At 43.1% G+C, this 12,749-nt stretch overlaps 1 protein-coding gene across 1 annotated transcript in view; it reads right to left on the reverse strand.

Moving 5' to 3' along the window:
• The window catches only part of LOC130293609 (carcinoembryonic antigen-related cell adhesion molecule 1-like), a 31,654-nt gene that overhangs the window by 16,282 nt on the left and 2,623 nt on the right, over nt 1-12,749 (reverse strand). The window contains 5 exon segments of the mRNA XM_056542484.1: nt 1,319-1,612; nt 5,462-5,740; nt 6,341-6,631; nt 11,950-12,255; nt 12,349-12,502. Of these exon segments, the coding sequence (XP_056398459.1) occupies nt 1,319-1,612; nt 5,462-5,740; nt 6,341-6,631; nt 11,950-12,255; nt 12,349-12,427 (1,249 nt within the window). The 5' untranslated portion in view covers nt 12,428-12,502.

The raw sequence follows: 12,749 nt of genomic DNA on the forward strand, positions 1-12,749 counted from the left end.
AAGCAGGGCTCTGTACACCGAGGACAAGCAGGGCTCTTTTCACTGAGGACAAGCAGAGCTCTTTTCCCTGAGTACAAGCAGGGCTCTGTACACGGAGGAAAAGCAGGGCTCTGTGCAGTGAGGAAAAGCAGGGCTCTGTACACTGAGAACAAGCGGGGCTCTGTACACTGAGGACAAGCAGGGCTCTGTACACTGAGGACAAGCAGGGCTGTGTACATGGCAGGCAAGCAGGGCTCTGTGCAGTGAGGCTCTGTGACAAGCTCCCAGTTCACACAGCAGGATGAAAGACAAGCCAGGAGTCTGCACAGAGCCTTGCTTGTCCCCCCCCCCCTCACTTCCTGTATTTGGTCTCCTAACAGAGACACGCAGGCAATTGCTGCAAGGACAGCTTTTTTTTTTTAACCCCAAAATATGCAAAAAAAATGTAACCAATGTATAGTACAAATAAACATATAATGGTATTATGTACATTATATAAAAAGTTTTTGCAAACGATAAGTACATTTTTAATATGTTAACCACACGATCGGCATTGGAAGAAAAATAAAAGTGGAACCTAGAGACAACTATTCATGGACAGGGTTGTCAGGGACAGGGTTACACTGCCACTATACAAGAGCAACCAATGCAAGGGCTTATTGTGTAGCGCAATCCTTTGTGTGATGCTAAGCCTCAATAACTTTAACCTATGATACAGTACATCAGACATAAACAGAATGTACCGTATCAAAGTTTAATAAAGTCATAAAAAATATATATAAAAATGCATTTCAAAATAGAGTAGCAGAAAATAATGTATACAGAAATTGTGTATAAAGTGCTTGTGCCAAAATTAAAAGCGCACAGTCCATTGTGAAGTGTGATCATGATCTCAACATAAAACAAACATCTTAAAGTGACAAGACTTGTCAATGAATATATCAATGAATTTTGTCAATATAATTGTACAAATACCAATACATATAAGATTCATAGAGACACTCCAGCCATGTCCCACCATGTAGTGATGTCCCCTCAGCGTTATTGACGACCCGCATCATTGCTCTGCTCCGTCTGCTTAGTGAGCAGAGGGATGATGCGGGCCGTAAATTCACGCGAAGGGGCGTCACTACGGCTGGAGCGACCTGGACTAGGTAAGTAAAGCTCCCTGCCCAGGGGGCTACTCACAGGGCAGCGGGGGAGACTTAAAAACTTCACATCCTCATCAACCCTGGGGGCAAAAACTGAGTTTTTCATAAATAACGTGTTGCAAGTGTCATGTATGGTAAAATCTAATGCTTGCTTCACTTTAATACAGTTGTTTTGCCATTTTACTTACAGTTAATATTACAGCTGGTTGCATTGCTGGTCTGATTGTTTGCTATGTTGGATGCTGTACAGGTGAAGGGTCCATTGTCATTTTTGGAAAGGGGGTTGATGGTGAGATTGGAGTTTGGAGGAGAATCGCTCTGAGTAATGTTATATGGAGGACTCGAGGACACTGGATTCCCATTCAGGCTCCAGGAGAAGGTGATGGCTGAACCCTGAGCTGAGCAATAGAGAGACACCGAGTCCTGTCCTGCCCAGAGATCTCCTGATGAGTTACTGATCAGTGTCACTGCCGAGACTGGAGCTGTGAACAAAAACATAGATGAACATGAGAAGCGATCACTGTTATTATGTCAAAGGGAAATTTCTACAGAACTGTAATAGAGTTTTCATGTAGTTTAAAACTTGTAACAGTTTGCTTTCAAAGCAAAAATAAGGTTAAAGGGGTACTTCACTCCCCGGCATTTAGACATTTAGTTTCGAACGCGGGTGCGGCCTTCTGGGGTTACCATGCCCCCTCGTGACTTCATGCCCCACCCCTCATGACATCACGCTCCACACCCTCAATACAAGTCTATGGGAGGGGGCGTGACAGCCATCACACCCCCTCTCATAAACTTGCATTGAGGGGGCAGGGTGTGATGTCACAAGGGGGCGTGGTGACCCCCGAAGACCGCACCCAGCATTCAGAAATAAATGTTCCAAACGCTGGAGAGTGGAATACCCCTTTAAAGGAGAACTCCAGCCAAATAAGTTTATCCCCTATCCACAGGATAGGGTATAAGTAGCTGATCATTGGGGGGGGGGGGGGGGGGATGGAATTAAAAGTTCTGTTCAGCTAGAATTGGAACTTTGGGTGGTTCATAACATCAGCCAGGAGGGAGAATAACATGACCTCAGGGAATCCTTTAAAGGACATCTACAGCCTATATACACTTATCCCCTATCCACAGGATAGGGGATAAGTGTTTGATCATGGGGGGGTCTGACCGCTAGGACCCCCCACGATATCCCGAACGGGGCCCCGGCATCGCCATGCTGTGCTGCGGCTAATGCGCATAGCGTTGACCTCACTGAGGTCGACGGTACGCCCCCTCCACGCCCCCTCTCCATACAGCTCTATGGGAGAGGTGGGGATGCACGAATGTTGCATTCCCGCCTCTCCCATAGAACTACATGGAGGAGGCGTGTTGGCCGTGGCATCATACTGCGGCTGACATGCCTCCTGCACAGTAGAGCCGCGGCTCTACTGTGCAGGAGGCGTGTCGGCCGCACAGGGGGTTCAGCATTTGGACCCCCTGCAATCAAACATTTATCCCCTATCTTGTGGATAGGGGATAAGTGTATTTAGGCTGCCAATGTCCTTTAATGCCTTTCAAACAGCTCTTCCAGCCAATCAGAAGGAAGTATAGGGGCGATATCAAATCCATTATAAAAGCCTTTGCACATAGCTTCAGTAGACATTTTGACGATAGCATGTGTTAGGTGAAGATTTCTGTAAGGGACAGTGAGCAGTAAATAACACAGATAGGAGTAGGAGCACTTATACACTGCTCGAAAAAAAAAAAGGGAACACTAAGATAACACATACTAGATCTGAATGAATGAACTAATCGTATGAAATACTTTCATCTTTACATAGTTGAATGTGTTGACAAACAAATCACACAAAAAATTATCAATGGAAATCAAATTTATCAACCCATGGAGATCTGAATATAGAGTCACACTCAAAATCAAACTGGAAAATTACACTACAGGCTGATCCAACTTTGATGTAATGCCCTTAAAACAAGTCAAAATGAGGCTCAGTAGTGTGTGTGGCCTCCACGTGCCCGTATGACCTCCCTACAATGCCTGGGCATGCTCCTGATGAGGTGGCGGATGCTCTCCTGAGGGATGTCCTCCCAGACCTGGACTAAAGCATCCACCAACTCCTGGACAGTCTGTGATGCAACGTGGCATTGGTGGATGGAGCGAGACATGATGTCCCAGATGTGCTCAATCGGATTCAGGTCTAGGGAACGGGCGGGCCAGTCCATTGCATCAATGCCTTCCTCTTGCAGGAACTGCTGACACACTCCAGCCACATGAGGTCTAGCATTGACATGCATTAGGAGGAACCCAGGTACCAACCACACCAGCATATGGTCTCACAAGGGGTCTTAGGATCTCATCTCGGTACCTAATGGCAGTCAGGCTACCTCTGGCAAGCCAAACCGGTCATGCTGGGGGATGTTGCAGGCAGCAGAACATTCTCCACGGCGTCGCCAGACTCTGTTACGTCTGTCACATGTGCTCAGTGTGAACCTGCTTTCATCTGGGAAGAGCACAGGGCGCCAGTGGCGAATTTGTCAATCTTGGTGTTCTCTGGCAAATGCCAAATATCCTGCATGGTGTTGGGCTGTAAGCACAACAAACACCTGTGGATGTCAGGCCCTCATTCCACTCTCATGGAGTCTGTTTCTGACCGTTTGAGTGGACACATGCACATTTGGGCCAGGGCTCTGGCCGTGCTCCTCCTGCTACTCCTTGCACAAAGGCGGAGTTAGTGGTCCTGCTTCTGGGTTGTTGCCCTCCTACGACCTCCTTCTCGTCTCCTGATGTACTGTCCTGTCTCCTGGTAGCGCTTCCATGCACTGGACACTACGCTGAAAGGCACAGCAAACCTTCTTGCCACAGCTCGCATTGATGTGCCATCCTGGATGAACTGCACTACCTGAGCCACTTGTGTGGTTTGTAGACTCCGTCTCATGCCACCACTAGAGTGAAAGCACCTCCAGCATTCAAAAGTGACCAAAACCTCAGCCAGGAAGCATAGGAACTAAAAAGTTGTCTGTGGTCACCACCTGCAGAACCCCTCCTTTATCGGGGGTGTCTTGCTAATTGCCTATAATTTCCACCTGTTGTCTGCTCCATTTGCACAACAGGATGTGAAATTGATTGTGATTGACTTGGAGTTACATTGTGTTGTTTAAGTGTTCCCTTTATTTTTATGAGCAGTGTATAATAATTGTAGTAAAGAAGCAGAGAGCATTCTGAATCTGTTCTAATTGGAAGTTTAGTGTGACAGTGTTTTTTTTTTTATACTAATTGTGAAGATACAAGGGGTTTGTGTCAATTTTGTGCTCTTTCCAGGATGCTGATCCTGTTGCTACACCCCAAATTGGGAATTATTTTTCACAGCTTGTAAAAAGCCATTGCTTCTTTACTTTCCAGGCATAACATTTGTTGCTACTCCCAATAAGGCATCATTTTTGGACCACTTGGTAAAAGCCATTGCTTCTTCTGATACATCTGTGTGCATATGAACACCGGCAGGCAACTGCCTCCAAAAAGGGATAATTTTGAGACATTTATTTTAAAAAGCATTAAAAACCACTGGTAAGTTTTTATTCATCATGTTAGTTATCACCTGGTACCAACTGTTTACCTATAGCCATACATGTTGCCATAACTTTATATGAACTTTGCCATAAAACAGCTCGGAAGGCCATAGATACTTTCCTAGGTGACCTAACAGTGTTAAACAGGATTTCTAGGGCTCTTAGACAGTGTTATACACAAGTTTTGAGCTATGGGTAAAGTACAGATTTGGACAGAACAAGTTTGGTGTAAACCAAAACCTTTTGACAGAGTTTGGCGTACAGGCAGAAATTAACTTTTGAAAAGTTTGCTCATCTCTGGTCATGATATTTAAAGGGGTACTTCGCTGCCCCAGCATTCAAAACATTTTGTTCTGAATGCTTGGAGCGAGCGGCGGGGGTCGTGATGTCACGGTCATGCCCCTCGTGATGTGTTACCATGCCCCCCATTGCAAGTCTATGGGAGGGGGCGTGGCTTCTTCCCATAGACTTCCATTGAGAGGGTGTGACTCCTTGAGGGGTGTGGCCATGACATCATGATCACTGCCGCCCGTACCCAGCGTTCAAAACAAACTCCGGGTGCTGCACAGAGATAGTGGGGGTCCAAGCTGCGGGACATCTTATCCCCTATACTTTGCATAGGGGATGAAATGTCTAGGGGCGAAGTACCCCTTTAAAATGTTTTTTTTTTTTATTTCTTTACACCAGACCTCTCATATAAACCCTTATCGAATACACTTAGGAGTACAAGAATGTCTAGTAACAGATGGGATATAAGTTTTACTTACAGGCCAGGTTGAGCTTCTCCTCACTGCTCTGGTTGTTTATGACATTTGTAGCCGTACATATAAAAGTTCCATTGTCACTGGTGGTGACCGGGCTGATAGTGAGCGTGGAGTTATCGGCACTGAGCCCGGACCGGTTTCCTGTTGATATTGTTGTCCCTTGTAGACTCCATGAGTAGCTGACATTGGTACCAAGAGCCGAACATCAAAGAGAGATGGAATCTATTCCAGGCCACACAAGTCCTGATATATTACTGGTCACCACCACATTAGAGACTGGAGCTGATACAAAATACAAAGAGATTGGATTGTAATTGCTAAGTATAAATATTTTAAGCGTTACTGACTTACTGTCATTAATAAAAACTTTTGACGTTGCCCAATCATGTCAAAAGTTTAGATTGCGTCTATACCTGTGTCTTACATAAGGTATATATTTCCACTCTATCATAGTACCAGTTTTAACATTTTGTTTTCGGTTGTGATCAATTTAAAGAATACCAATAAAACTTACATTCACTATGGTTGGCTCATAGACATACATTAAATACGGTTCCCCTATACGGCTGAGTTTGGCCGCCGCGATTAAGCCCAGCCCCCCTCTTCCCAGCCATATATGGGGACCATAAGTACAAAACGTGGTGTGAAACCACCCGAAGCCAGTTGCGCCAGCAAAATGCGACTTATTAAAAAGTTACACATAGCAAATACAGTACCACTGCAAAATTCCGAACCAAACCCAACCATATAGTCAACAGCTTGAAGCTAAAAAGTCTGTATAAAAGTCTCAAAAAGAATATGACTGTGCCAAACCATCGTGACAAAATGGACAAAAAAAAAAGCCTCCAAACAAGATTGATTAATTCCGCTCAATGTTCTTACCGATTACAGTCACAGTCAGGGAGTTGCTGATGTTGGAGCTGACGGGGTTCTGGATGGTGCAGGTGTAGGATCCAGAGTCATACGTAGATATTGATATGAACACCAGTAATGATCCTCCACACATAATGTTGGTCTCATGGGACATCGTCGAGCAGAATGGCCTCTCATCACGGTAGTAAGTGTAAGCGGACACAGCCTGAATCCCGGCATTACACTGGAGGATCACATAAGAGCCACTAATAACAGGACCGCTGGTGTCAATGTAGCCAAGGACAGGGGCAGTGAGAATAGCTAAAAAAAAGAGCAAAAACCTGATACATTTTGTAATGTGTGCTTTGATTCTTGGCATCTTGAGGGTCACATAGGTGCCACTTATAAGCTGAGTGGAGGAGACATGTGCCTAAACCTGTGGCTTTTCAGTTGCAAAACTACAGCTCCCCTTCTCGCCCTTCTATCAGCGCATGATGGGTGTTGGGGTTTGCAACTGCTGGAGAGTCGCAGATCGGGTAACAATGATTTGAGAGCACAATGGCACAGTTCATTAGGAGCATGGTGGCACAGATCATTATAGGGACAATGGCACAGTTCATTAGGAGCATGGTGGCACAGATCATTATAGGGACAATGGCACAGCTCATTAGGAGCCTGGTGGCACAGATCATTATAGGGACAATGGCACAGTTCATTAGAAGCATGGTGGCACAGATCATTATAGGGACAATGGCACAGTTCATTAGGAGCATGGTGGCACAGATCATTATAGGGACAATGGCACAGCTCATTAGGAGCATGGTGGCACAGATCATTAGTAGGGACAATGGCACAGTTCATTACGAGCACAGTTAATTAGTAGGCAGTGGTACAGTTTACTATAGGGACAGTAGCACAGTTTATTAGGGAGGGCAGAGGTACAGCTTATTAGGGGACAGTGGCATCATTCATTGTTAAGGGGGATACAGAGATATTGTTTCAAAGAGCACAGTGGCAGAACTAGTCAGTTCAGGGCACGGTCTGGCAATATTACATTAAGGGAGCGTGGCATGCTCCAGTTTTGTATTCAGGGTACAGTAGGTAACAAGAATATTTTCAGTGGCACAGTGTGTGGCAGTATTATATTCAGGGGGTACAGTGTGTGGCAGTATTATATTCAGGGGTGCAATGTGTGGCAGTATTATATTCAGGGGGTACAGTGTGTGGCAGTATTATATTCAGGGGTGCAATGTGTGGCAGTATTATATTCAGGGGTTGCAGTGTGTGGCAGTATTATATTCAGGGGGTACTGTATGTGACAGTATTATATTCAGGGACTAAAGTGTGTGGCAGTGTTATATTTAGAGAGCGCAGTGCATGGTAGTATTGTATATAGAGATGGTGCAGTGTGTGGTAGTATTATATTCAGGGGGTACAGTGTGTGGCAGTATTATATTCAGGGGTAAAGTGTGTGGCAGTATTATATTTAGAGAGCGCAGTGCATGGTAGTATTATATATAGAGATGGTACAGTGTGTGGCAGTATTATATTCAGGGAGTACAGTTTGTGGCAGTATTATATTCAGGGGGTACAGTATGTGGCAATGTTATATTCAGGGGGTACAATGTGTGGCAATGTTATATTCAGGGGGTACAGTGTGTGGCAGTATTATATTTAGGGAGTACAGTATGTGGCAGTGGTATATTCAGGGGTACAGTGTGTGGCAGTATTATATTCAGGGGTTGCAGTGTGTGGTAGTATTATATTCAGGGAGTACATTATGTGGCAGTATTATATTCAGGGGTTACCGTGTGTGGCAGTATTATATTACGGGAGTACAGTGTGTGGCAGTATTATATTCAGGGGTACAGTGTGTGGCAGGATTATATTCATGTGTACAGTGTGTGGCAGTATAATATTCAGGGAGTACAGTATGTGGTAGTATAATATTCAGGGGTACAGTGTGTGGCAGGATTATATTCATGTGTAGTGTGTGGCAGTATAATATTCAGGGAGTACAGTATGTGGCAGTATTATATTCAGGGGTTACAGTGTGTGGCAGTATTATATTACGGGAGTACAGTATGTGGCAGTATTATATTCAGGGGTACAGTGTGTGGCAGGATTATATTCATGTGTACAGTGTGTGGCAGTATAATATTCAGGGAGTACAGTATGTGGCAGTATTATATTCAGGGGTACAGTGTGTGGCAGTGGTATATTCAGGGGTACAGTGTGTGGCAGTATTATATTCAGGGGGTACAGTGTGTGGCAGTATTATATTCAGGGAGTACATTATGTGACAGTATTATATTCAGGGGTTGCAGTGTGTGGCAGTATTATATTCAGGGAGTACATTATGTGGCAGTATTATATTCAGGGGTTACAGTGTGTGGCAGTATTATATTCAGGGGCTCAGTGTGTGGCAGGATTATATTCATCTGTACAGTGTGTGGCAGTATAATATTCAGGGAGTACAGTATGACAGTATTATATTCAGGGGTACAGTGTGTGGCAGTATTATATTCAGGGGTAAAGTGTGTGGCAGCATTATATTTAGAGAACGCAGTGCAAGGTAGTATTATATATAGAGATGGTACAGTGTGTGGTAGTATTATATTCAGGGGGTACAGTGTGTGGCAGTATTATATTCAGGGAGTACAGTTTGTGGCAGTATTATATTCAGGGGGTACAGTATGTGGCAATGTTATATTCAGGGGGTACAGTGTGTGGCAGTATTATATTCAGGGAGTACAGTATGTGGCAGTGGTATATTCAGGGGTACAGTGTGTGGCAGTATTATATTCAGGGGCTCAGTGTGTGGCAGGATTATATTCATGTGTACAGTGTGGGGCAGTATTATATTCAGGGGGTAAAGTGTGTGGCAGTGTTATATTTAGAGAGCGCAGTGCATGGTAGTATTGTATATAGAGATGGTGCAGTGTGTGGTAGTATTATATTCAGGGGGTACAGTGTGTGGCAGTATTATATTCAGGGGTAAAGTGTGTGGCAGTATTATATTTAGAGAGCGCAGTGCATGGTAGTATTATATATAGAGATGGTACAGTGTGTGGCAGTATTATATTCAGGGAGTACAGTTTGTGGCAGTATTATATTCAGGGGGTACAGTATGTGGCAATGTTATATTCAGGGGGTACAATATGTGGCAATGTTATATTCAGGGGGTACAGTGTGTGGCAGTATTATATTTAGGGAGTACAGTATGTGGCAGTGGTATATTCAGGGGTACAGTGTGTGGCAGTATTATATTCAGGGGTACAGTGTGTGGCAGTATTATATTCATTGGGTAAAGTGTGTGGCAGTGTTATATTTAGAGAGCGCAGTGCATGGTAGTATTGTATATAGAGATGGTGCAGTGTGTGGTAGTATTATATTCAGGGGGTACAGTGTGTGGCAGTATTATATTCAGGGGTGAAGTGTGTGGCAGTATTATATTTAGAGAGCGCAGTGCATGGTAGTATTATATATAGAGATGGTACAGTGTGTGGCAGTATTATATTCAGGGAGTACAGTTTGTGGCAGTATTATATTCAGGGGGTACAGTATGTGGCAATGTTATATTCAGGGGGTACAATATGTGGCAATGTTATATTCAGGGGGTACAGTGTGGCAGTATTATATTTAGGGAGTACAGTATGTGGCAGTGGTATATTCAGGGGTACAGTGTGTGGCAGTATTATATTCAGGGGTTGCAGTGTGTGGTAGTATTATATTCAGGGAGTACATTATGTGGCAGTATTATATTCAGGGGTTACAGTGTGTGGCAGTATTATATTACGGGAGTACAGTGTGTGGCAGTATTATATTCAGGGGTACAGTGTGTGGCAGGATTATATTCATGTGTACAGTGTGTGGCAGTATAATATTCAGGGAGTACAGTATGTGGTAGTATAATATTCAGGGGTACAGTGTGTGGCAGGATTATATTCATGTGTACAGTGTGTGGCAGTATAATATTCAGGGAGTACAGTATGTGGCAGTATTATATTCAGGGGTACAATGTGTGGCAGTGGTATATTCAGGGGTACAGTGTGTGGCAGTATTATATTCAGGGGGTACAGTGTGTGGCAGTATTATATTCAGGGAGTACATTATGTGACAGTATTATATTCAGGGGTTGCAGTGTGTGGCAGTATTATATTCAGGGAGTACATTATGTGGCAGTATTATATTCAGGGGTTACAGTGTGTGGCAGTATTATATTCAGGGGCTCAGTGTGTGGCAGGATTATATTCATGTGTACAGTGTGTGGCAGTATAATATTCAGGGAGTACAGCATGGCAGTATTATATTCAGGGGTACAGTGTGTGGCAGTATTATATTCAGGGGTAAAGTGTGTGGCAGCATTATATTTAGAGAACGCAGTGCAAGGTAGTATTATATATAGAGATGGTACAGTGTGTGGTAGTATTATATTCAGGGGGTACAGTGTGTGGCAGTATTATATTCAGGGAGTACAGTTTGTGGCAGTATTATATTCAGGGGGTACAGTATGTGGCAATGTTATATTCAGGGGGTACAGTGTGTGGCAGTATTATATTCAGGGAGTACAGTATGTGGCAGTGGTATATTCAGGGGTACAGTGTGTGGCAGTATTATATTCAGGGGTACAGTGTGTGGCAGGATTATATTCATGTGTACAGTGTGTGGCAGTATAATATTCAGGGAGTACAGTATGTGGCAGTATAATATTCAGGGGTACAGTGTGTGGCAGGATTATATTCATGTGTACAGTGTGTGGCAGTATAATATTTAGGGAGTACAGTATGTGGCAGTATTATATTCAGGGGTACAGTGTGTGGCAGTGTTATATTCAGGGGTTACAGTGTGTGGCAATATTATATTACGGGAGTACAGTATGTGGCAGTATTATATTCAGGGGTACAGTGTGTGGCAGGATTATATTCATGTGTACAGTGTGTGGCAGTATAATATTCAGAGACTACAGTATGTGGCAGTAGTATATTCAGGGGTACAGTGTGTGTCAGTGGTATATTCAGGGGTACAGTGTGTGGCAGTATTATATTCAGGGAGTACATTATGTGACAGTATTATATTCAGGGGTTGCAGTGTGTGGCAGTATTATATTCAGGGAGTACATTATGTGGCAGTATTATATTCAGGGGTTACAGTGTGTGGCAGTATTATATTCAGGGGTACAGTGTGGGCTTTATTATATTCAGGGGCTCAGTGTGTGGCAGCATTATATTCAGGGAGTACAGTATGTGGCAGTATTATATCCAGAAGGCACAAGGCTGTCCGGGCATGCTGGAAGTTGTATTTCTGCAATAGCTGAAGGCACCCTGGTTGTGAAACACTGCCTTATGCAGACGGGGATGTATCGTTCCAAATCATATCTAATCAACTGATGATCAAGAGAAATGCATTTGTTATTATCATAAATTGAATAAAAAATGATTTGACAAAATAAAGTGACATGATTTGCGGCAATAACATCAATGTTGGTTCATCATAAATGACAGTACCAGTGTATATAATGTGAATAACATTCTGAGTGATATACGTATGTATAGCCCCCATACCATACATACATTATAATAGACAGTAGATATGATTCTCATTTAAAAAAAAAAGGTTAGAAAAACATTATAACTTACCATATACTCTGAGGAGGTAGATTGTGGTGTTAGTGGATGATGCAGAAATTAGACTTTGTGTAGTCTGAGTATAAACCCCTTCATCTGCATAGGTGACATTGTCGATTGTCAGGGATCCATTATGATATACCTGACATCTTCCATTGAGCTGACCGTAACATTGAGATGAAGAAGCAAAGTATTCTGCCACAGTTACACTGTTAAAATTCCATTGTATCCAACAATTTGCTGGCACTTCATAAGTTGTGTTTAATAAAACAGATCTCCCTAGAGTCCCATTCACGATGGTAACAGCAGCCGCACCACCTGCGTATAATACACAAGGACAATGTAGTCAGTGACTGGAGTTAATGTAACATACATTTATCTAAAGTCTGACTTCTACTACAAACATCCTACCTAAGCTCAGGAAGAACACGGTACACCACAGCGATGTGAAGAAATGTCCCATCTCAACGTCTCCAATGTTCTGGATCATACCTGACCTTTTTCTTTTAGAGCCTCATTTTAAGGAACTCCCTTCTGATGTAACATTGGGTCCACACACCCTCTACTGGTAATGTGAATTAAAAATTGCAAAGGTAACGTTTCTTGTATTTAGAATAACAGCAAAAATGTTAAAATGTAAAAAAGTTATAACAATAATAATTATAATAATAATAATATATATATAAATATATAAACAAAAATTTTGGGGGAATTGTTTGAGAATAAATACATTTTGTTCTTTATCTATAAACACTTTCCTGGTGGCATCATATAAGGGAGATACATACTCTTCTTAAAGTGGTACTCCGCTG

Source organism: Hyla sarda, chromosome 10 (assembly GCF_029499605.1).
Source record: "Hyla sarda isolate aHylSar1 chromosome 10, aHylSar1.hap1, whole genome shotgun sequence".
In the NCBI taxonomy this organism is placed as follows: domain Eukaryota; kingdom Metazoa; phylum Chordata; class Amphibia; order Anura; family Hylidae; genus Hyla; species Hyla sarda.